Source organism: Balaenoptera musculus, chromosome 6 (assembly GCF_009873245.2).
Source record: "Balaenoptera musculus isolate JJ_BM4_2016_0621 chromosome 6, mBalMus1.pri.v3, whole genome shotgun sequence".
Lineage (NCBI taxonomy): Eukaryota > Metazoa > Chordata > Mammalia > Artiodactyla > Balaenopteridae > Balaenoptera > Balaenoptera musculus.
In genome coordinates this window covers 92,400,579-92,425,614 of record NC_045790.1, presented here as the reverse complement: position 1 = coordinate 92,425,614, position 25,036 = coordinate 92,400,579, and the positions used below count along the sequence as shown (strand labels likewise).

At 43.4% G+C, this 25,036-nt stretch overlaps 1 protein-coding gene across 5 annotated transcripts in view; it reads left to right on the top strand.

Moving 5' to 3' along the window:
- The window catches only part of EPB41L4B (erythrocyte membrane protein band 4.1 like 4B), a 143,955-nt gene that overhangs the window by 36,235 nt on the left and 82,684 nt on the right, over positions 1-25,036 (top strand). For 4 of the 5 annotated variants that reach the window (XM_036855405.1, XM_036855407.1, XM_036855404.1 and 1 more), the window contains exons 2-6: positions 2,300-2,404; positions 16,100-16,142; positions 16,998-17,076; positions 19,035-19,079; positions 20,907-20,959. In XM_036855405.1, the coding sequence (XP_036711300.1) occupies positions 2,300-2,404; positions 16,100-16,142; positions 16,998-17,076; positions 19,035-19,079; positions 20,907-20,959 (325 nt within the window). The remainder of the gene's footprint in view (positions 1-2,299; positions 2,405-16,099; positions 16,143-16,997; positions 17,077-19,034; positions 19,080-20,906; positions 20,960-25,036) is intronic. The other variant, XM_036855406.1, reaches the window with a different exon arrangement.

Genomic DNA, 25,036 nt, shown 5'->3' with positions numbered 1-25,036 from the left:
GTAGAGAACACCACTGCACGTCAAGTCTTCTGCTTCTGTTGAATTGATGCCTTCAGAGGAGTATTTCCAGGAAGGAAAGAGACTGTAATTCATTGATGTAGTTTTGATTTTTTTTGTTATTGTTGTTTATTTGTATAACGCAAGTACAGATGTACAAATAAAACAAAGGTACAGTTTAATGAACTACTAGAAGGTAGACAGACACCCTTGTACCACCACCCACGTCAAAAGCTGGAACCCTGCCAGCCAGCCAGAAGTCCACCGTTACCCCCTCCCTGTGCCCCCTCCAAGCCCCAAGAGCAACAACTACTCTGACTTTATTACAGTCACTTCTTTACTGTCTTTCCAAGTTTGCTCACCCAAGTGTGCATCCCTAGACATTGCAAGTTAAGTTTTCCTTTTTTAAAAAAATGTCTTTTAAATCTCTTTTAATCTGTAGGTGTTCCCTCCATCTCTTCTCTTCCCTATAGTCTGTTTGTTGAAGAAACTAGGTCATTTGTCCTGAGGAGTTTCTAGAATTTCCCACAGGCTGGATCTCGCCAATTGCAGTCCCATGTAGTTTAGAACATTCCTCTGCATTTCCTACAGTTGGCAGTTGGATCTAGTGGTTGAATCAGTCCCAGGGTTGATTTTGTTTTTCCTGTGGAAAGAGAGGTGTGGGGAGCAAGATTATATCTTGGGTGGTGGGACGTTCTTCATGGCGAGGAACATAATGGTTGTCTGTCTGTCTCCTATTGCGATGTTAGTAGCCACTGGCGTCCAATGCTTAGAGCCTGCCATTCATTAGAAGTTGCAAAATTGTGATATTGCAATTCTGTTATTCCTTCTTCATTTATTTGCTGGAATACTACTATAAAGAAAAACTTTGCTTCTCTACTATTTTTAATTGTTTATTTATAGAGATTCACATACCATACAATTCACCTATCTGAAGCATGCAATTTATTGGTTTTTAGTATTTTCATAGAGTTGTGCATCTATCACCACAATTAATTTTAGAACACTGCATTAACCTCCAAAAAATCCTACTCATCTTCGCTGTCACCCCGCCAACCTGGCAGCCCTAAGCAACTACTAATCTCATTTCTGTCTCTAGACTTACTGTTCTGGACATTTCAAATAATATGTGGTCATTTGTAACCGAGTTCTTTCACTTAGTATAATGTTTTCAATATCCATCGATGTTGTAGCATGTATCAGAACTTTATTCCTTTTTATGGCCAAATAATATTCCATTGTATGGATATACTGCATTTTGTTTATCCATTCATCAGTTGATAGACATTTGGGTTGCTTCCACTTTCTGGCTATTAGGAATAATGCTGCTGTGAACATTTTTGTACCAGTTTCTGTGTGAGCTTAATGTTTTCATTTTTCTTGGATATTTACTTGGAAGTGTCATTGCTGGGTCAAATGGTAACTCTAGGTTTAACCGTTTAAGAAACTGCCAGGCTGTTTCCTATATCAGCTATACAATTTGACATTCCTGTCAGCAGTATAAGAGGGTTCCAATTTCTCCAACATTGGTTATCTGTCTTTTTTATTATAGCCCTCCTAGTGGGTGTGAAGTGTCTGATTGTGGTTTTGATTTGCATTTCCCTGATGAGTAATGATGTTGAGCATCTTTTCATATGCTTATTGGCTGTTTTTCTATCTTTGGAGAACCATCTATCTATCTATCTCCTTGACCTAATTTTTAATTGAATATTTGTCTTTTTATTATTGAGTTGTAGTAATTCTTTGTATGTTCTAGATAGAAGTCCCTTGTCAGAAGTATGATTTGTAAAATTTTCTCCCATTCAGGGTTGTCTTTGTACCTTCTTGATATCATGGTGTTCTTTGAAGCATAAAAGTTTTACATTTTTGATGATGTCCAGTTTGGTTTTTCTTTTGTTGCTTGCACTTTTGGTGTTTTATCTAAGAAACTGTTGCCTAATCCAGGGTCATGAAGATTTGTGTGTATGTTTTATTCTGAGTTTTATAGTTTTAACTCTTACATTTAGGTCTGTGATTCATTTTGAGTTAATTTTTGTATATGTTGTCATCTACTCTTTGGTTACCCAGTGCTACAGCTAAAGGCAGGATCAATGCTTGATTTTTTTTTCCATTTATTTACCATTTATCATAATAAGACATTGGTTCCCTAATCATCCTATGAAGTTGTAGTTTGGTGGGTTTTTCTTGTCATTATGTATGCTTAGATTTAATCATGAGTTTGTATTATAATAAAAATAATTACATTTTTAAAAATTTATGTACTGTCACATCCTAAATTTTCATCTACCCAATTGTCTTCCAGAAACATGCCAAAGGCCAGGATTTGTTTGATCAGATTGTGTACCACTTGGACCTGGTGGAAACAGATTACTTTGGCCTCCAGTTCCTTGACTCTGCCCAGGTTGCGGTATGTATTCCTTTGATTCCTTACAGGATGGATTGGCTTTTCATGCTAATCACAGATCCACGGTTGCTAGAAATTGGTAGAGAAAAACAGGAGGAAAACTGTGATATTGTTGCAGTAAGTAGCATTGGGATTGAGGTGCTGGCGCCCATGTGAGATGATGCATCCGTGGTGCCCCACCCTGGAGATGGCCAGTACCTGGGAAGGGAAGAGGAAGATGTGTTCCCTTTACACATGGGGATGCACTAGGGGAGCCTTTCCAAGCATGGGGATGCAGTGTGGGCACATCTCTAGAGTAGGCAGAGAGAAGAAATATCATTATAGGAATTCTTTTAAGGATGCTGCTTGTATTTAACCGGCAGAAGAGGCTGTGCTACTCTCCTCTCCTGGACTCTTGCCAGGTGTAGCAAGCAGGTGCTGTGAACACAGCTGAATTGCAGCTGGGCCTAGTGGGCTCAGGGGCTGGGCAGTCGGAGCGGGTCTTGGCATTGCTCGAGAACCATCTTGCAGGCTCCAGCAGGTTGCGTTAGGTCAGCAAAGACTTCCCCTGCTTTGCCTGAGACAGAACTGTGTGCAGTGGAGGTGCTCAAGTGCGTGAACTCGACACAGCTCAGAACCACTCTTTCATTTATTTTAATTTCTTTATTTATTTTATAACTGACCTACAGTACTATGTTAGTTCCTGTTACACAACGTAGTACTTCAGTATTTCTGTACATTTCTAAATGATCACCGTGAAAGCCTATTTACGACCTGTCATCGTACAGAGATATTACCTTGTTACTGACTGTATTCTCCACACTGTACATTTCATACCTGTGACTCATTTATTTTGCAACTACTGGATGTTTGTATGTCTCAATCTCCCTCACCTATTTCTATCTCCCTCCTTCCCCCCTGGCAACCACCTGTTTGTTCTCTGTATCTGTAACTCTGTTTCTGTTTTGTAATATTTGTTCATTTGTTCTGTTTCTTAGATTCCCCATGTAAGTGATATCATACCATGTTTGTCTTTCACTATCTGACTTATTTCACTTAGCATAATACCCTCTAGGTCCCTCCATGTTGTCACAAATGGCAGGATTTCATTATTTTTTTATGCCTGAGTAATATTCCATTGCGTATGTATTATAGATACCACATCTTCTTTATCCATTCATCTATTGATGGGCACTTGGGTTGCTTCCATATCTTGGCTATTGTAAATAACAGTGCAACGAACATAGGGGTGCATATATCTTTTCTAATTAGTGTTTTTTTCCTTTGGATAAATATCCAGGAGTGGAAGTGCTGGATCATATAGTAGTTGTATTTTTAATTTTTTGAGGAGCCTCCATACTGTTTTCCATAGTGGCTGCATCAATTTACATTCCTACCAACAGTGCATGAGGGTTCCCTTTTCTCCACATCCTCGCCAATACTTGTTATTTGTTGTGTTTTTGATAATAGCTATTCTGACAGGTGTGAGATGATAGATACCTCATTGTGGTTTAGATTTGCATTTACCTGATGGTTAGTGATGTTGAGCATCTTCTCATGTTTCTGTTGGCCATCTGTATGTCTTCTTTGGGAAAATGTCTATTCAGATCCTCTGCCCATTTTTAAATAGGATTGTTTGGGTTTTTTAATGTTGAGTTGTATGAGGTCTTTGTATATTTTGGATATTAACCCCTTATCAGATGTATCGCTTGCAAAGATTTTCTCCTGGTCAGTAGGCGGCATTTTCATTTTGCTGATAGTTGTCTTCACTGTGCAAAAGCTTTTTAGTTTGGTGTTGTCCCATTTGTTTATTTTTGCTTTTGTTTCCCTTGCCTGAGGAGACATATCCAAAAAATATGACTAAGACTACTGTCAAAGAGCATACTGCCTATGTTTTCTTCTAGAACTTTTATGGTTTCAGGTGTTACATTTAAGTCTTTAATCTATTTTGAATTTATTTTTGTGCATAGTGTGAGATAGAAGTCCAATTTGATTCTTCTGCATGTAGCTGTCCAGATCTTACAACACCATTTATTGAAGAGACTGTCTTTGCCACATTGTATATTCTTGCCTCCTTTGTCATTGATTAATTGATCATATAAATGTGGGTTCATTTCTGGGCTCTCTATTCTGTTCCATTGACCTATGTGTCTGTTTTTGTGTCTGTACCATACTGTTTAGATTACTGTAGCTTTGTAGTATAGCTTGAAATCAGGGAATGTGATACCTCCAGCTTTGTTCTTTTAAAAAGCAGGAAAGACTTCAGGGTCTCCCTTCCCAACAAAATCTAGCTTTGGGTTTCAAAGAGAATTTATTCAGCAATCTAAAAGTATTTATTAAGTGCCTGTTATGCACTGGGTCCTGTTCCAAGCAGTGGATAATGCAGTGGATGTATGTAATACCTATGTAACATGACAGGTGGTAATAAGTGTTAAGAAAAATAAAGCAGAGTGAGGCGTTAGACAAAGTAAAGGGAGGGTGAGGAAACAGACAGAGTAAGGGGCGGCTATTTTAGACAGAGTATGAAAGGGTGAGTTCCCTGGTAGGAGATGTTTGAGCTGAGACCTGGAGCTCCTCATCTGTGACTAAGCCTTTCTCCCTGAAAGACACTTTTTAGAGACTTCCTGGGGGCTACCCATGACGGTTGTAAGGAGATGCTCAAAGTCGATGCCTGGAAATTGGGTCTGCCTGAGATGGTTACTGTGATGCTCAGTCTGCGGTGATGGGGTGGAGCCAGGACTTAAGTGCGCCCGGGCTACAGTGCCTGCTGGGCAGACGCTCCCCTCTGCTCCCACTGGATGCCCCCTCTGCACCACTGACTTCCTCTCCACCTTCAGGACCTCCTGTCTGCTGACAGCCCACTCCCCCACCCCCCTGACTGTTGCCACGAACACCCCAGCTGCCTCCTTGAGTTCGTGGTCCTGGTTCCTTCCTGTGAGCCGGAGACTCTCACTCTGGCCACTGTGGCCCTGGGGAGGGCAGACCAGCTTTTCCCTGTCCCCACCCCCATGCAGTTCTGCTTCCTTTGAGGTTGGACTACCCAGTGCTGTGCCCTCTGACCTCAGCGCTCTCCTTCCCATCCTTCAAGGCCTCTGGTGCCTGTTTTTCTCTTCCCTGGGCAACCTCAGAACTCAAATTGCTGACCCCTCTAAATATTCCAGACATGGTTTCCTCTCACTGAAGCTTCATTTGAGCAAACCTCACACAGATGCACTTCTGGTCCTGTCACCACCCCAATCACTCCAAGATCCAGAATTGTGTCATTTCTCATCCCATGACAACGTCCTGTGATCGCGTTCTTCCAGTTCTTCTACATGTGGCCTTGGCCCACGAAAACTCCTCCTACTCTCTCCTTCCTCCCAGCCTGGCGAAGCTCAGCTGTCTCACCTGTGTCCCCACTTGCCCTTTGATTCTCCTGCTCCCGTGACTGTCCCCTGGCCTCCCTTTGACACGCACGCAGGCCCATATGCTCCCTCTGCTGCTTCTCCCGGGCTGCCAGGCGTTGCTGGAGAGCCACGGGCTGTGCGTTTTGGCACCAGCACAAATCACAGATCACAAGTTCAGCAGAGTCCAAGCCCCCGAGCTGTTCTTGGAGCCTCATTAACCCCCAATGGACTCTGGGGGTTAATCCCAACTCTGGAATGCCCCAGGGTTCCCCTCTGACTCTGGATCACAGACCCATAGTCCAGTTCCCACAAAGACTGGTCTCATTGTTGGCCTTGCCACCTACTGAGAAGACCGAGTCATTTAGCTGAAATGCCTTGAGTTTTCTTCCCTGCATCCCAAAGTTTCTTTTTTCTCTCTGTCCACCCTTTTTACTACTTTGTTTTAAGGGAGTTTGCCTGTTTCTCCAGCATTTACTCACTACACCTGCATCAGAGTTCCATTTCCGGTTGCTTCCTGGGTGCTGAGTTTAGAGTTCTCCTTGCTGTCCCCAGCATCTGACACTTGCCAGCCCTCCTCATCCCGGAAACTCTTCTCTATTCTGCCTTCTCCTGTTGTCCTGACATGTGTGGTATTTTTGGCTTCAGATTGTCTATGGCTCTGGACTGAGTCAGACCTGGACCTTACTCCTGGTTCTGCCCCAACTCATTTGATGGGCTTTAGATAAGCCACCTTTTCTCCCTTGGGCTCAGTTTCCTCATCTGTAAAATGGGGTTCTTTTATTTATTTACTTATTTGCTTATTTTTGGGTGTGTTGGGTCTTCATTGCTGTGCGGGCTTTCTCTAGTTGCGGCGAGTGGGGACTACTCTTCGTTGCCGTGCGCAAGCTTCTCATTGCGGTGGCTTCTCTTGCAGAGCACGGGCTCTAGGCCTGCAGGCTTCAGTAGTTGTGGCTCTCAGGCTCTAGAGCGCAGGCTTAGTAGTTGTGGCGCACAGGCTTAGTTGCTCTGTGGCACGTGGGATCTTCCCGGACCAGGGACTGAACCTGTGTCCCCTGCATTGACAGGTGGATTCTTAACCACTGCGCCACCAGGGAAGCCCCTCTTTTTTTTCTTTTGACCACCCCAGGCAGCATGTGGGATCTTAGTTCCCTGACCAAGGATCGAACCCACGCCCCCTGCAGTGGAAGCGTGGAGTCTTAACCACTGGACTGCCAGGCAAATCCCTTAAATGGGGTTCTTGGACCTGTTCTCCCAAGAGCTCTTCTAGGTCTAATGTCCAGTGATTCTGAGTCTAAAGGAGAGGCAGGCGTGTCTGCCCCACAAATCTTCTCTAGTCAGGGAGAAGATACCCGTTATTTCTGCCATTAGAGCCAAGTACCTGTTGTTCTGGTGGCGTGCCCTCATCCCCAGGCGACTGCTTTCCAGCCACACGGGTTCCCAGAAAGCCCAGGATGTGACTCCATTATGAAAGACTCTGCTGTGAGCCTCTGCTCACTTGGCTGCCAGACTTTCCCGTCCGCTGGTGCCCTGGCCCTGTGCAGCAGGAGGGATGTTCACGGTGAGATCCAGGCGTCCTTCCCAGGTCATACACCTGCAGATGCTCAGATTCTGCAGGCGCTAAAGCCTTTCAAGCATGCAGCTCTGTGAATATGATGCGCTTTTCTTCCCCACAAGAGCAGGCGTAGGTAGGGTCCTCATCTGCCGAACTCTGAGGATCCTAGAGATGTGGGGCAGCGACAGCTCCCAGGCCTCTTCTTCTCATCGGTTTGACATCTACGCTGGGCTCATTGCAGGCTGGGTCTGGTACTGCCCGCACTTTGCTTGTGCTGGTTCCCCTCCCGGAACACCCTTTCTCATCCCATTTAAACTTCTGGCCATCTTTCAAGACCACCTCTGATGACAGCCCTTCGTGCAGCATGTCCTGAACTCCCAAAACGTTTTTCCTCCTCTATGTAAACCTGAGCTTATTTTGCCCTCCCTGGCAGTTAGCTCATTTGGCCTCAGGGTCATTATTTGTGTATATGAACAAACCTTTCTGATTAGATCCTAAGACTTAGGTCCTCCTCTTCTTAACTTGGTGACTATTGGTGACAAGGCATACAACCTAGAACTTTCGTCTTTAGCCCCAGAAGGGACCTTAGGAGCCATTTGTCAAATTTCTCCATCTCTGGGTGGTGAAACCAAAGTCCTTAGACCTTGGCAAGTCACTTAGCGAGTAGCACAGCTTGTGCGCGAACCCAGGTTTTATGGTTTCGGGTTTTAAGTGTTCTTTTCGGTACACTGTACTCTGGAGCCTCAGTTTTCCTAACACCAAGGTGGATGTGGTAACATCCATTTCAGAGGGAAATTGAAGGACTCAGTGAGTTAATGGAAGAGAAAGTGTTTTGTAATCCAGCATGGGTGTGGGTCTCTTCTTCCCAGCTGGGCAGGCCAGGGGGGACCAGAAGTCATCACGGCCCCCAGAGGTGATGCACTGAGGTTAGCTGGAACCTCAAGGCTGCCTTGTCTGTGGGAGAGACCTTAGCAATTTAGATGAGACCTCTGGGAAAGTTCGCTGAGCCAATGATTTTTCCGAAAGGCCTGGGACAAAGCAGTTGGTGGCAGGTGTAATAGATGGGGGCCCAGAAGGGAATGGTCCACTTGGCCATTGGCTTATTGCCCCATAATTGAGGCTCCTGCAAGGAGTGACATCCCCACCCAGCCCCTGATATGCAAATCAGAGGGCTGGGGGTTCCAGGGCTCTTGGCTCTCTGCATCCCCAGTGTATATTCCCAGCTTGCTGCAAAGAGCCAAGCCTGGTTTCCATAGTGCACAGCCCAGCCCTGAAGCAAGGTCAAAGTCTATTTGCATTGCCTATTTTTAGCAGTTGGGGCTGGGGCCTCCTCTTTCCCTTTTCCATATCAAAGCAGGAAAGCCACCCAGGAACCCACTCTGTAGCTCTCACTTTGGCACAGCTCAAAGCAGGGGCAGGGGTTCTATTTTTACATATCAAAGCTTTCTTCTGAGAGCCCAGGGCTCTGGCCTGCACCCACCCAGCTTTCTTAGACTGGTCTGGTAGGTGCTGTTTACTGAGTTTCTACTCTGATGAGCTCTGAGGCAGGCATCAAACTAAAGGCTTTATATAACTCTCGTTTAACATTCAGCATTGATCTGTAAAGCTGGCCATAAAGCAGACCCGTTTCACAGATGAGGAAGCTGAGGCTCACTAGAAACCTTGTAAAGGTTAAAAAGTAAGGGACAGGGCGGGGATTCAGAACCTGGTCTCTTATTCCAAAGGCCAGCACTTTCCACTGGGTTATACTGATTCCATTACGCAAGGGAACATCACACCCACCCACACACAGCCACACCCACATTCAGCCAGTAGCCACTCAGCAAACTTTGACTTGGAGCTTACTCAGCGGCAAGCTCTGTGGTGCAGAGGTAGGCTGGACAGTGTCCCCTCCTGCCACATTCTGGTGAGGGAGACAGACAAGTGGTCCCTTGGAAAACTGTGGGGTCAGTTTTTTTTGTTTTTGTTTTTGTTTTTTATGATAAATGTAAAATTACCCAATAAAATATCCACCACAGTTAGTGTACTTAAAGTATCTTAGGACTCAGAGTCTTGGAACAAAAAACCAATCCCAGAATTTCAGTGTTAAGATCCTGAAACCTGGAAAGTTAAGTCTCAGACTGTACTGCTCACGGTTATAGACTATCCTGTTTACTGTCCTCCCGTCTGTGAGCCTGGAGGCTGAGTGTTGCTCATGAGGTGATCAGGGTGTCAGAGGGGAAGGGCGAACATGGGGTGGGCCGCAGCCACAGAGGATGAGAAGACTTTGCCAGGCAGAGGAGCGGCAGGGATTTGGGGCTGGCGTAACCGTAGCCCCACCAAGCGGAAGTCTCCGTCCCCGTCTCGGGGCTGGCGTTCTACAGGGTAGGTGTAGCTATCCTCGGTCCCTTCCAAAGCCCCTCCCAGCGCCGAAAGGGAGCATTTTATGGTGGTCCGTTTTGCAGCAAGGAATCCAGAAAAGGTGGTTTTTGGCCTTTGTCTCAGACTTGTGAGGTGTTTTTCCTCTGGTTTTTGCAGCATGGAATCGGGTAGATGGGTAATTAGAGGCCCAGGGCTGTGAGGGGAGGTTGACACACAGACACGGTGACTGCTGGAAGGACTCCGTGGACTCCAGAGGGACTGTTGTGGCTTCACTCTGCTGGGTGCCTGGAATGTCATCACATTTGCCACTTGTGTGGACACTGCCGAGGCTCCTCCCGTTTCAGATGTATGTGGGCTTAGGGTTGGAGAGTATAAACACTAGTAGTGGGACATGTTACTGTCAGAGGAAACATCTTGAACCCTTCCTTTCATTTGAACAGTTCATCACAGTTGCCACGGACACTGAGTTGATTCTTGTGTTAGGGGACCGCTCAGTGCACAGATGAGGAAGCTGAGGGGATGGGGCGGGGGGCTTGCTCCTGGCCACACGCCGCCAGGCAAGTGGCAGGGCTGGGACTTGAACTCTGATCTCCTGCCTCCTTCTCAAAGACGTGTGCAACAGCTCAAGAAACGCCTCAGGCCTCCCAGCAGCCTGCTTCTGAATGTTGGCAGAGCGAGTGTTTTCCTGTCCATGTGCAGGTATTGGCGCTGAATGGGAAGCTATTGATAAAGGGAAGGGGTCTCTGCAGTTGATTTAAATGAATCCCCAAGGAAAGCTCGAGTAGCTGGTGTGAATGGGTTGACAGGGCTTCATGCTGAATGAGGACAAGGAGAGATCCCTCCCGTAAGCAGAGAAGGTGTGTCACGCTGGGGTGTGGTGCGGAGACTCAGAGCACCGGATGCCGACACAGCCTGAGTTAGAATCCTGCCTCATTAGCGCCGTGATCCAGCGTACCTGGAGCCCTCTCCACGGCCACCCTCCTCTGCTCGAAGCCTGAGAAAGGGATGGATGTGACATCATGTAAGGGGTGTTTTTTCCAACACTGCAAGCAATGAATTCTGACACTGTCTGCCTGAAGACAGTGTCGGATTAAGGGCTCAGTCCCTCAGGACTCCCCACCAACCCCTGCACCACACATACACACACACTTCAGGTGCTAATCCCAAGTCCACGTTGTCACCTGTGCTTCTGACCTACTGGCTGTAGATGGGAGTTTCCCATGACCCCCTCCTTGGGTTTAATTTGCTGGAGCCAATCGCAGAAATCAGGGGAACGGTTTACTTACTAGGTTACCAGTTTATTATAAAAGGATGTAACTCGGGAACAGCCAGTTGAAACAGATGCATAGGGCAAGGTATGGGGGGTGGGGAGGTGTGGAGCTTTCATGCCGTCTCGGAACACGCCGCCCTTCCCAAATCTCCATGTGTTCACCAACCCAGAAGGTCTATGAACCTTGTCCTTTTGGGTTTTTATGGAGGCTACATTACACAGACATGATTGATTAAATCATCGGCCATTGGTGATTGATCCAACCTCCAGCCCCTCTCCCCTTCCCAGAGGTCGGGGAAGTGGCGGGGGACTGAAAGTTCTAACCCTGTAATCAATCATGTGTTTGGTTCCCCTGGCAACAAGCCCCATCCTTAGGTGCTTTCCCAAAGTCGCCTCATTCACATAAAACTCAGGTGTCATTGAAAAGGTTTCATTATGAATGTTAAGACACTTTTACTGCTGTTACCACTTAGGAAATTACAAGGGTTTTGGGAGCTTTGTGCCAGAAACTGACGAAGACCAAATATACATTTCTTATTATGAGTCACAACATCACACACAATAAGCTCCAAAAGTGTTCATTCTCTTCTTTCTCTTTACATCCTTTGGATATGATTATCTCTCAGATTCCTTCCAGCTCTAATTTAAATGCAAACTAGACACTTTTTACAAGCCGAGAAAATCTAGAGGTACTAGAAAGCCAGTTATGAGTTCCATCACTCAAACGTGATGGCCCAGGGTTGTACAGGCAGAGTCTTTAGACCCTCTTCAACCCCTGAGCTTCTCCTGGCCATTGTGATTCAAGTGCTTCTGTGTAGATTTTAGACAATTAAATTCTATAATCAGCCTTATGTATGTCATAATTCTAGAACTGATGTACTATCAGAACAGATGGGCTCTGCCAGATCATCTCACATCTCAATTTATGGGAAGGGTTTTGCCAGATGGACTTGGATGAGAAATTCAGATCAGAAACCACCTAATACCCGTTAGAGTGTTTGAGTTAAATGTCTTGCCCTTTGAACTCAGAAAGGCACCTGTCTGTTTCCGGTGGCTGGTTTAATGGTCTGTTAAGAGGGCTGGAGCCATTTGCCTTGGCCTCTGCCGACAGGCGGCCTGGCTGTCCTTAGCCGAATGCAGGTGAACATCCAAGACAGGTCCTGCTGCTGCTGAAAAGGGCTTCAAGCCAAGTATAGGATATAATTTATTGAATGCCACATTGGGCCTGAGTGCCCCAGGGTCTTCAGGTCCCAGGGTGGTCTTGTTGGGATTAAGCATGAGTGATCAGAGTCTGGTCAGCTCCTACAGCTAAGAAGAAAAGTCGGGTCATTTTGGACTGCTTGGATACAAGATAGATTTTATCATCTCTTGTTTTAGGCTTGTGACTGGGTTTCTTATCACCTCTGACGCAGATGAACAAACCTGATCTGAACACCACAGGGTCAAGGAGCTCTTTAAATGGGGCCGTTTCTGATTCTTTTCCCGGCTTTGTGAGCCCCAGACTTTTCACAGGCCTCAATCCTGGCGGGTCCTGCTCTGGGCAGGGCTCTGTGGCTGGTGGCTAGGTGGGAAGGATGGAGGCCAGCACTCATGGATAAGGGGACTTCTTTTTTTTTAGATTTTTTTTTTATTTGATGCGGACCATTTTTAAAGTCGTCGTTGAATTTGTTACAATATTGCTTATGTCTTGGGGTTTTTTTGGCCGCAAGGCATGTGGGATCTTAGCTCCCCGACCAGGGATCGAACCCACACCCCTGCATTGGAAGGTGAAGTCTTAACCACTGGACCGCCAGGGAAGTCCCTGATAGGGGGGCTTCTTTAGCAGTGTGGTCAGAGGGAAAAGCCTCTGCTGTCCAGGAGGAGCATCTAGCCATGATCTGCCTGTCAGTTAACACGGGTTGTAGACATCTGGCTAGTAAACCCTGAAATTGCTTGAGATTTCAGACAGCAGTTTTCAGAAGGGGTCATGGATGTTTCAAGATCCCCAGGATCATTATTAGGACATATTCTTGGGTAGGAGAGGATGCAGGAAAACTTCAGCACTAAATATTTAATGGGCACACTGGGAGCCTTTAAAAAATACTAACGATCTGAGATTCTGTTTAATGATCTTGGGTGGGACCTGGGTATTTGTGATTGAAACACACAGCCAGGGTTGAAAACCACAGCTGAGGAAAGGACACAGGTTGGGCCTGGATCAAGATTAGAGTTTGACAGTAGAGGGAGAGGGACAGTGGGCTGAAGTTTGTTCTGTTCCAAATACAATAAGGAGACTTGAGAAGGGAAAGAGATGGGACAAGCTCCTTTAATCTCTGAGCCTCTGGGGCTAATAAGATTAGAAGGCTGGTTGCAGGGAGAACTTTCCTTGCCTGCTAAGGATAAATTGATTTGAAAGTGAGGCGAAGAACGGGTTTAGTCAAGCCACTAGCATGATACTTACTTTGGCAGGAAAGTAAATATTATGTGTTTATCAAGTCTTTATCTGTCCTCCCAAGGGGCTAAGGTCCAGCATTTCCAGCTTGGTTGAGGGCAGCAGTGAGACTTAATTCTAAAGATACAAATTGATCATCAGAAACTGCTCAATAGGCAAGTGATGAATGAATGATGGAAGTTGGCAACCCAGCCCACCTCCCCCCACCGTGAAAATAATATTCCCGTTCAAAGGAAAAAAACTATGCAGAAAATTAAAAAAGAAAAACAGTAAATGTCATTCCCAGTCCCACATTCAGAAATAACCTCTATAAATTCTTCTGGACATATGTTGATAGGAAATAATAATTTTCTATAAAGGGATCGTACCTGCTTTTATTTCCATCTCACATTGTGCCGTGGATCTCTTGCCGCATCAATAAATACAGGCCTAAATCAGTTTTAAAGGCTGAATAGTATTTCATTATATGGAGGAGCCATTGTTTTAATCCATCTTTGTTGATGGACATTTAGGTCATTTCCCATTCCTTTATAAAAGGATAAAGCATCCTGTCAACGAGCCTTTGAGATAGGCATCCGGCTGTGGGGATCCGGTGCTTTGATCACACGGTTGCCTAGCTGGGGAGTGGGGTTGACAGAGCCCACGGTCTCCCATTGCACTGCTCCCAGCTTATGGTATTAGAATTCATCTCTTATTTGCTTCTGTGTTTCCTTATCCCCCTCCTCCCACACAGTCAGAGTGGGCTCTTTGGTGAGGGGTAGAGTGCACTGTACTCTCTTAGTCCTACCCTTTCTCATTATGAGAATGTGCAGAGTTTAGATTGCTTCTGAAAGTATCTTGACGGTCAGCAGAATGGCCTCGGATTTTGAACAGCTAGTGAGAAACCTGCTCCGGGCTGTGTTGTTCCAACATCCTAACAGCGATGTTCCACGTGCATGGAATTTACATAAAGGGATGGGAAGGTCCCTATTTGCCTCATTTAAAAAATTGTGTTGAACATTTATTTATTTCTCAAGCATCTGATAAGGGCCTGCTGGGTGCCAGGCTCTGCGTTTGGCACAGGAAACTCAAAGATGATTGAGTGCGTGGTCCCTGCCCTTCGGGGCTCGTGTTCACCTGGAGGGGCTCAGTTTCATGTTCCTAAGTGTTGCTTTCCATGGAAGTCAAGCTCCTGAGGTTCCTCAGGACTGTAGTGTCAACAACTGGGATGTTACAGAGGAACGTTTATATGAGGGAAATGGTTTTGCAATTTCCTTGGATGGGTAAGACTGAAGTGGTGTTTCTGGTGAAAACTAGAGGAAGTTGAAATGCCTTCATGGACCAGAGCAGAATTCTCTCAGGCAAATCCCCTCCTGTCTTTCCATCTTCAGTGTGGGTCATTTAAAGGGTCATGAATTTTGGTTTTAAATTTTAGAGTTTAGGGCGACAGAATGCCAAGACCTGTGTATGAGCAGAGATTTTCAACGGTGGGGCTCGTAGTCATTACTAGATTAACAGAGACTTGGTTGTAACTTGAGAAATCTCAGAAGGAAAAGGCAGTTGGTGGCTCCACTGACTAGAAGGGACTTTATAGATCAATGAGGTAAAGGGTGTTAGGTTATTTTAGGCACCTCTTGGAAAGCTAACTCTCCCCAGGAGAAATGCTCTTAATGTGCATAAGCACAGATATTTTTTCTTTTTTTTAATTGAAGTATAGTTTATTTATAATGTTGTGTTAGTTTCAGGTGTACAGCAAAGTGATTCAGTTATATATATATATATTTTTTCAGATTATTTTCCATTATAGGTTGTTACAAAATATTGAACATGGTTCCCTTTGCTCTACAGTAAATCTTTGTTGCTTATCTAGTTTATGTATAGTAGTTTGCATCTGTAGTTTAATCCCAAACTCCTAATTTATCCCTCTCCCCTTCCCCCTTTGGTAACCGTAAGTTTGTTTTCTATTTTTGTGAGTCTGTTTCCATTTTGTATATAGATTCATTTGTATTATTTTTTAGATTCCACATATAAGTGATATCATGTAATATTTGTCTTTCTGTGACTTACTTCACTTAGTATGATAATCTCTAGGTCCATCCATGCTGCTGCAAATGGCAGTATTTCATTCTTTTTTATGGCCGAGTAATAGTCTATTATACATACACAAACACACACACACACACATCTTCTTAAACCAGTCATCTGTTGATGGGCACTTGGCTTGGCTATTATAAATAGTGCTGCTATGAACATTGACGTGCGTGTATCTTTTTGAATTAGTGTTTTCGGGTTTTTTTGGATATATACCCAGGAGTAGAATTGCTGGATCAAATGGTTCTATTTTTCGTTTTTTAAGGGACCTCCATATTGTTCTCCATAGTGGCTGCTCCAATTTACATTCCCCCCAACAGTGTATGAGGGTTCACTTTTCCCTTATCCTCTCCAGCATTTATTATTTGTAGACTTTTTGTTGATGCCCATTCTGACCCGTGTGAGGTGATACCTTGTTGTGGTTTTGATTTGCATTTGTCTCATATTTAGTGATGTTGAGCATCTTTTCATGTAGCACAGGTATTTTTATACCATTCCAAGCTGTTTGCAGATCCCCAGCCTAAGAGCTCGTGATCTGGTACAATCCCTGGTTTTAATTACTAAGGGTTGTAGGGCAGGGTAACTCCAAGGGACTGTGTAATCTTACTGATGAACTATTCCTAAGAAAAATTTTTTTTCTTTCTTTCAGCACTGGCTGGATCATTCCAAACCCATAAAAAAGCAGATGAAAAGTAAGTAAGCAGAATTTAGTTGACTACCTTCTTTTGTCAGAGAGTAAACTCCTTTGCCAATGTTTTGAGGTATTACATTTCCATTAGAACTTGGGAGCATTTTCAAATGGATTCAATTTTAGGATGAATTTTAATTTCCTAAGGCTGGCTAAATATTAGAATTTAAAATTTGAATAAGAGTTTTTAGTAGATGTTAGAAAACAGACTATGCCCTCATTTGAAATCAAACACTTCTCCCAATGAGGACTGATAAATATGCTGTTCAGAAACATGACTTTATACCTGTGACATTCATTTTCTCGTGAGTTATGAAGTAGAGTCAGAGAATGGGAGAGCAGGAAGGATCTTTGACAGTCTGGTCCAGCTCTCTGATTTTATAGTTGTGGTAACCAGATTTGTTCAATGTGGTTTATGTATGAGTAATTTTTTTTTAATTTAATACTTTTAAAGTATTTTTACCGTAGTATTTTTAGATTACAGAACACTTGACTGTTTATGTGTCACTTTCCTTTAGCCCACTTAGTATTTTGTTAAAAGTTAGTATCACTTTGGAGTATCTTGGCCATCAGGGGTGAAAGTAAAAGGTTAGCTCTTAGTAATTCATCTAGATGATGAGGGTTTTTTTCCAGAATGAGGTTACTAGCTAAACTATCTTTGTCAAAACCAAAGTAAGTCCATTTTAGTTTTCCAAACTAGTATTGAAAAGAACTTACTATACCTTTGTATGTTCCGTTGTTACCTCCCAGAGTCCATGGTGGATATGTTAATAGATTTAACATGTTTTTCCTTTTATCCATTCTGTGATCTTCAAAATTGGGGAAAAACATCTTCAACCTTCCATCTCCAAATGCTTAGTTGGACCTGCTTATGCTTTGCACTTTCGAGTTAAATATTATTCTTCAGAACCGAACAACCTTCGTGAAGAGTTTACAAGGTAGGACAAGATGCAAAACAAGATCCTCCTACCCACCCACACCCTGTAGCACTTGCCTTACTTACAATCCATGGCTCTTCTAAACTGTGGGTTTGCTGCTTCTTTCATCTGCTGTCTTTATATTCCGAGCAACTGTTATTAGCACTTTGTGTGTGCTTATCTCTGTATTCTGTTGAAAATCCACACTTTGCTTGACTGGACCTTTTTCTTAGTGAATCAAAATTTAAAAATTTATTTTCTTGTCACGTTCCTATTTTGTTGGACCTTGGGTAAATTGGCTAGTTGGTCTATGACACTTTAGTTTTGTCTCAGATACAAAAAGAGAAGGCAAATATTAGAAGAGCATCTCTCCCTCCAAAATTGCCACCTTATTTTTTTAAGCAACTGCAAAATATTCCCTTGATTGTTACAATATCAAAGTTGTTAGAATTCCATCACGATATCTTTCCGCCCCACTGAATTTCTTTTATAGTGTGCCTGCCCTTGCCTGTCTCTTAGACTTCAGAAATAGTGTCAAAGCAAAAGAGGCTTAAAGAACATTTTACGTGTGGACTTTCCCTCCAGCCACCCTTCTATCAGTGAGATTCTCTACTCAGGCTTCTGCTGCTTTTGATGTCCCCAGAATCTCCTTGTCATTGTCTGTGATGGACAGCTGTGGTGACATGTAAGCTTCTGGGTGATCCATGGTGGTGGCCACTGGCTTGGAGGTGACCCCCTAAGTAATACTTTAAAGACCGACTTTATCACCATGCCCCCCCACCCCCCGCCGCATGGGAGCGGCCTGGGGGCTTCTATAGGTTTTCCTATAGGAATTGGAAGTTCTGGCCACATCAGCATTGTGTCCTCCTTGATGTGGGTACTCAGTTTAATGGTGGTTGAGCACTTCTCAGAAGTAGTAACATTCTGGAATGTACTAGAACCTTCACCACCACCCACATGTCTCCGTCACCCACATTGTCCTATATCCATTCCACAGAGAGTGACCGTGTGCATTGTTTTCAAAGTTCAAACAAATTACATTATCCTAGTGTTCCTCTTTAGAGTCCTTTATGAAGTGTGCTGCTTCTAGCTGTCATCAAAGCCAGTGATTCTTAACCAGGGTTTGTGAATCAGAAACACCCGGGAGGCTTTTGAACAAATCAGATTCCTGGGGACCACTCTTGTGTGTAAGATTCTCATTCTGTAGGTATGGAGTGGAGCGTGGGCAGCTTTGGTTTTTACAAAGCACTGTAAGTGGTTCTGATGCCCACATCCTCCTGGTAAAAAGAACACTTACTTAATCTTTTACTTCAGTGAACTGCACTTGTGTTATTTGCTGCCTTCCTCCCCATTTTCCGTTACCCCTGTGACCAGCTGCCGTCCCATTCCAGGATTTTTGTTTCCTGTGTGTGTGTGTGTGTCTGTGTGTCTGTGTGTGTGCGCACGTGTACTTTGTTTTTTCAAAGGCAGAGTCTGCAGTTAAACTGCATCAGAAAAAAAGCCTCCAGTGGTTGCTAACTACAGTCAGCTGTAAATTTTGTGATACAATCAGCTGCAGCCTTTCTGGAATCTGCTGGTGGGCCGGCTGAGGGCCCAACGCAGTGGCTCTACCCTGCCTGTTGGATTGGACACGTTGCATGCTGCGTGTGAGCCCTGCATGCGTGTGCATGTGTGTGTGTGTCTCTCTCTCCTGGAGCCCCAAGGGCATGTGGAGGTGTCATTGGACTGTGCAGTGCTCCATGTTCCATCCTCCAAGTATCTTGCGAATTCCTACATGCGCTCACCTTCCTAGCTAGATTCTGGGATGCCTTCCTGGAGACAGGAGGAGATGCTTCCACCCAAGTTCTCATTTGACTTGGACTCCCTTTTTACAATGCAGAATTCCGGGCTGAGTGTGGGGTGGGATTTGTGATGGGAAGTTGGGGAGTGGAAGCGGCTGGGGAAGTTACCCTCTGTTGACTTTTGTATATGTTTGTCAGGTACCTGTTTGTTTTACAACTCAGGCATGACATTCTTTCAGGAAAGTAAGTATGTTTTTGTTCTAACTCTTAACTCAGGATAGATCATAGTATATTTTCTAAATAATTCACCATGTGTGTTTTTTTTTAACTCTTTACCCTTGTTCCCTTTTCAAAATTCAAAAAAAGTACACCAGGCATTGTAAAGTGAGTCTAATACTTGTATCGCTGTCATCATCATCTTATTTCAAGTGATTACTATATGGCTTGAAGCATTTCCAAGAGCATTTAATATCTTAAGTGATGTGTATCTGGGAATAATTCTCTCCCTGATCACATCACTGCCCCATTCATAACGGCTTTTGTCGTATCTGCAAGCAAGATACATTATTAGTATGTATACACTGACAAGTATTTGGATCATCCAAAAGTCTCACTCATCACCATCTGCATTTAAGTAATGTAAAGAGGTTATGTTCTGATTCTAGTAGAAAGAGGTTTAGACATCTCATCTCATTTCCTTTTCCTCTCTTAAAAATGGTTTTTAAATACCAGGCCTCTGGCTATACAATGATTGTTGAGCACGGGAAGCAGTGGCACTGAAATGGTTGGTTTCACAGGCATTATGTATTTTAAGGATATGAGATTTCAGCAATCCTAACTTTTACAGTTGTGTCATTTTCACCAGACATATTGACTATGTTCTGTTACGTGAAAAACTAAGATATTCTGAATCTAAAAAGCACTACCTGCTATTATTGACAAGAATACATTTTGATTTTGAATATAATCTGAAGGAGATTTAAAATGTGATTTCCGAATTTGGAAACTCTCTGTAGAATATGTGCTATGAGAATCCTAGTGGAATGTACACTATAGAACAAGTAGATTGTACAGTGTATACATTTGCCTTATTCAACCATGCAATACAGATCTTTGATTGTGTGTGTATTTCTCTCTCTCTCTCTCCATACTGTGCTCCTCATACTAAAAGCCTCTTAACTGGTGATTGTCTTTGGTCTGGAAAAATATTAATGGCGATGCCTTGCATTTGTACAGTACTTTGCAGTTTCCGTGCACGTCAGCCTGATGTACTGCATTCATAGCAGAGTAGTGTTCTGGCGGCCCCAGCGTTGCCTCTACCAGCTGGCCGTCTGTGGGCAGGACACTTCCACACCCAGTTCCTCATTTCTGCGGTGGGGATGGGGAGCACAGGCAACACCCATCCTAGGGGTTGACGCACTCGATGCATTGACCAAACTGGATAATATACGTATATGAAAAGGCTTTGAAAACTATGAAGTGCTGTACCAATGTATGTCATTATTATTTTTCTAACTAAATTTGTAATAGTAAGTATGAATGGGATCACTGGATTTGTAGTAATACACCTCTGTGGCGATGCCTCAGTTATTCGATTGCTCGAGTGTATCCAGCTGTCCTGGCAATCTTAGATAGGGTGTCTGTTTATTTCTAATACTATGACCTCGTTTCAAGAAAGATTGAAGGCAGCTTCAAAAGATGCATGTACTAGACCAAGATAAAATAAGTTTAAAAATAATAAGGCAAAGGGAAGGCTTTTCATTCTGTTTCCCAAACTTCCCAGTTCTTGCCAGATTCAGTAAAATTGCCCACTCTACTTAGAGTTGAGAGGAACTATACCTAGATGGGGTTATTTTACCATAAGATGAGAACTGACTTTGGGAAACAGGGAGTGTAAGTCAGCTTATTTGCATTTTTTAATGTAGACAGCAAAAATAGAAACCACCGAGAACAAAAATCATTATCTAAATATCACTACCTTCTGAGAAATGATGTTAGTGACATTTTGTATAGTTTTGAATATTAAAGTTCATATTTACAGTTAATTTCTTTTTTTTTTTTCCTTCTAAGATTGAAATGCCCATATGAAACAGCTGTGGAGTTAGCTGCTCTCTGCCTACAAGGTACATTATTCCTTAGTGGTAATTAGCATTTTAAAGTTGTTGCTTTTCATTTCAACAAATGAGAGTCTCCTATGTACCAGGCACAGTGCTCTGCTTTGGTCTCCGTCCCCAAGTAGCTTTCAGTCCCATGAGGACCTCGTGGCCGGATCACATACTCCGTGTGTACGTACAGAGTACAGTGTGGTTCCTTCAGGAAGAGAGACCTGCAGGAGGCTTGGAAGTGGAGGCTTGTCGGGGGAAGGGTAGATGGAGATGAACAGAGGAACCAAGGCACAAAGTAGAAAAGTGCAGAGAGGCACTAGCAGTTGAGTGGTGTCAGAGGGCCAAGTTCAAAAACCTGGAGCGGCGGGTGACCTTGACCCCATTTAAAGCGCATGAACTTCGCGCTGTCAACATGGCGTCTTTGAAGGCTCTCGAGCGGGAGGCAGGCCTGGTCAGACGTGCATTTTAGAAAGGCCACAGTGGCTGTGATGGGGAGAAGGGATGGGGGCAAGACCAGGACTGGGGCTGGGGGTGAAGTGAGGAGGTATAGCTGTAACAAAACGAAACTAAGGCTGGGGGTTCAACACACACCCCAAAACAGCATCAGCGGTACAAGGAGAAGGACCTGGTCATTAGACTCAGTGTTGAGAGAGGAGACAGAGATGACTCATAGGCTGCTACCAAGGATGGGAGATAGACAGTGAATGGTTAGAAGAAGAGTTGGGCTCCAGTGGGGGGACATCTGTGTAGGGTCTCTTGGCTGAGAGGGGCCATTGGAGCCTCTGGGAGCTTCTTGAGTCTGTAGAGATCTGGCTCCACCAGAAAGGTCAGGCTGGAAGCACTGACAGGGGAGAGTCATCAGCATGTGGGTGGGAATTGGACGGTAAGAGGGTTGCCTGTCTCTCAACGTTGACTGTTCCATCTGTCTGATGCACTGGTGGATTTTTAGTTTAACATGCACAAGAAACACTTGTTAAAGTTGCCAGCACTAATTAAAAGGATACTAATGTGTAACTGCGTATAAGGAATTTCATCAGCACGTCGGATAGACATATATTGTGGACTCATTTATCAGGGCTTCTATGGGATAATGAATTATGATGTATTCATTTATAACTACCAATTATTTTTGAGTGCCATAGTAAGATTTGGCTTCTGACTTTTGTATTTACCAAGTTTTAAAAGTTGATCTAAGTCTTTTCAAATTATAAAATCAGTACAGGCTTATTACAGAATATCAGGACAACAATCAGACGAGTAGAAGGAAGAAGGTAACCCACCGTCCTACCCACAGACAAGCAGAGTTTCTTTTTTTTTTTTTTTTTTCTTTTTTTTTCTTTTTTCTTTTTTTTTTTTTTTTTTTTTTATTCACACACACACACACTGTATTTTATTTTTACAAGACATAAATAGACTGACACCAAGCATTGTACATGAATGACCACAACAAAAGCAACAATGATTGCAATTACCAAACATGAAACACACTCATACTATGTCATAATATTGACATTCAGTCCAGTAATCCTCCACTGTAACAGCTCCTTTACTTTGCAGTGAAAATTGATTTGTATATTCTTTGCCTCTGAGTCCTTGTGGGATTTTTTTTTTTTAAATTCAGACAGAAAGTCACAAAAATTATACTCATCCTCATCAGTTCACTCAGTCCCATGTAATTAATTTTTTTTTCATCTTGATCTTTTGTTAGCACTTTTATGAGTTCATCAGTTTTTCATTAGAGTTCTGAAAATGCTTATTCATTCAGTTCAGCAGTACAGTCAGTTACCAGAAACCTGTACTTGTCAGAGTCTTTTCCATGAATTTCTTGAAGATGAAACCCTTTTATAGGAACATATTTGCAAAATCATCAGAGTACACCCAGAACTGTCTGTAAATGACAAAAGACTTAAAAATGACCACGGTTAAAGATTTGATGAAAGTTCATACTAATGCAGTTGACAAGAAAATTAGTTATTTCTGAGATATACATTTTAAAGTAATAACTAGGATTATTACTTATAACATTATACCAGAACATATAAGATTTTTAGAAATTTCATGTAATGTCTGAAACATTTATATTAACATATTTCCATACATATTTCCATACAAATACAAATATAAGATTTTTAGAAATTTCATGTAATGTCTGAAACATTTATATTAACATATTTCCATACATATTTCCATACAAATACAAATATAAGATTTTTAGAAATTTCATGTAATGCCTGAAACATTTATCTATGAGTTTGAGTTTTAAAAATGTAGTTCTGATCAGACTCATACACAAATTTTTTTGTATGATTTTCTACTTGGTAAATTTAGTACATATATTCTGTCATGTTTGTACTTATAAAGAAGGTTTTTAATGACCAGGTTACTCCCATTCCCTGATACTTCCATTCCTTAGTCACCTTTACTGCTTATTTTTTTTCATTTATATATATATATATATATATATATTTTTACATCTTTATTGGAGTATAATTGCTTTACATTGTTTTGTTAGTTGCTGCTGTATAACAAAGTGAATCAGCTATATGTATACGTATATCCCCGTATCCCCTCCCTCTCGTGTCTCCCTCCCTCCCACCCTCCCTATCCCACCCCTCTAGGTGGTCACAGAGCACCAAGCTGATCTCCCTGTGCTATGCGGCTGCTTCCCACTAGCTATCTATTTTACATTTGGTAGTGTATATATGTCAATGCTATTCTTTCACTTCGTCCCAGCTTACCCTTCCACCCCCAACCCCGCCCCGTGTCCTCAAGTCCATTCTCTACGTCTGCATCTTTATTCCTGTCCTGCCTCTAGGTTCATCAGAACTATTTTTGTTTTTAGATTCCATATATATGCGTTAGCATGCGGTATTTGTTTTTCTCTTTCTGACTTACTTCACTGTGTGTGACAGACTCTAGGTCCATCTACCACTTTAGTGCTTATTATCTAGTGGGGACTTGGCATATAATAGGTGCTCAGTAAGTGCAGAATGAAATTGAAGAGCCCCACCCCGCCCATGGACTTTGGCTGAAGGGCAGTCTGCCCATGTGGTCTGAAGGCACTTGTGTTGGAGGTAACCGTCTGTGCTAAATACAATGCTAAGTGCTTCACATCCATATTTTCCTGACACAGTGGTCCTTATGGTAAGTGCCATAACAACGTGCAGTGGCTTGGGGAACTTGGAAATGGACTGTCCACTTTGACCAATCTGTATTTCACCAGCTTGCCAAGTTGCATCCACCCTAGAGTTTCTGAGCTGCCAGGAGGTCATACTGTCAGGCTTGGTGGCCCAGCAGTAGATGGCAGGGTGTAGTTAATGGGATGAAGGCATCCATGTCAGACCTGGGGCCGTCAGTCCACCTGAGAGGTTTCTTCCTAAGGCCATTGGCACAACGTCCTAAATGATTAGAGGACGACGAGGCACACATATCACCACCCTGCCTGCCCCCAAGTGATGAAGGCATCACCCAGCTCTAGGAGAACCATTTGCCTTGCCCTGCAGCCAAGGCAGACAAGAATACCAGTTGTCATTTGATCCCTTCTTGGAGAAATTACCTATCTGAGTTGGAACCACAACATTAGTGTAACTTAAGATGCAGTCATTATGTCAGGTACAAAGAAAAACTGAAGATGTAGACACAGAAATGGGGAAGTTTTTGTCACATTGTCTCTCCATGTCCCCTCCTCCCCCCAGCCCATCAGTAAATGCTTCTAGTTTAGCCGCAAAGAAGCCGGTTTGCCTTGGACTATGAAGATCGCTAGAGAGCCTCTGTGGGTTTGCACAGTGAAAGGTTGTGTACTTCTTCCCATGCTTGAGCCTTGAATACGTGTCTTGCTGCAGTTGTCCTTGAATTGATGCCTCATGAGTTGTGATGCAGTGGCCCTGCTTGGAGGCTCTGCTCTTTGAGAACTAATTTTATGGTTGATTTGGAAATTATTTCAGGCACAAAGAAGAAGAAGGGAGGAGGAGAATGGGATAGTCATTTGTTGTGTGTCCATGATCTTGTTTCATCTTTGTCAGTTTCCCTTTTGTGGATAAGGCATCAGAGACCCAGGACAGTTAAGTGATTTGCCCAGGTCACAAAGGTAGTATA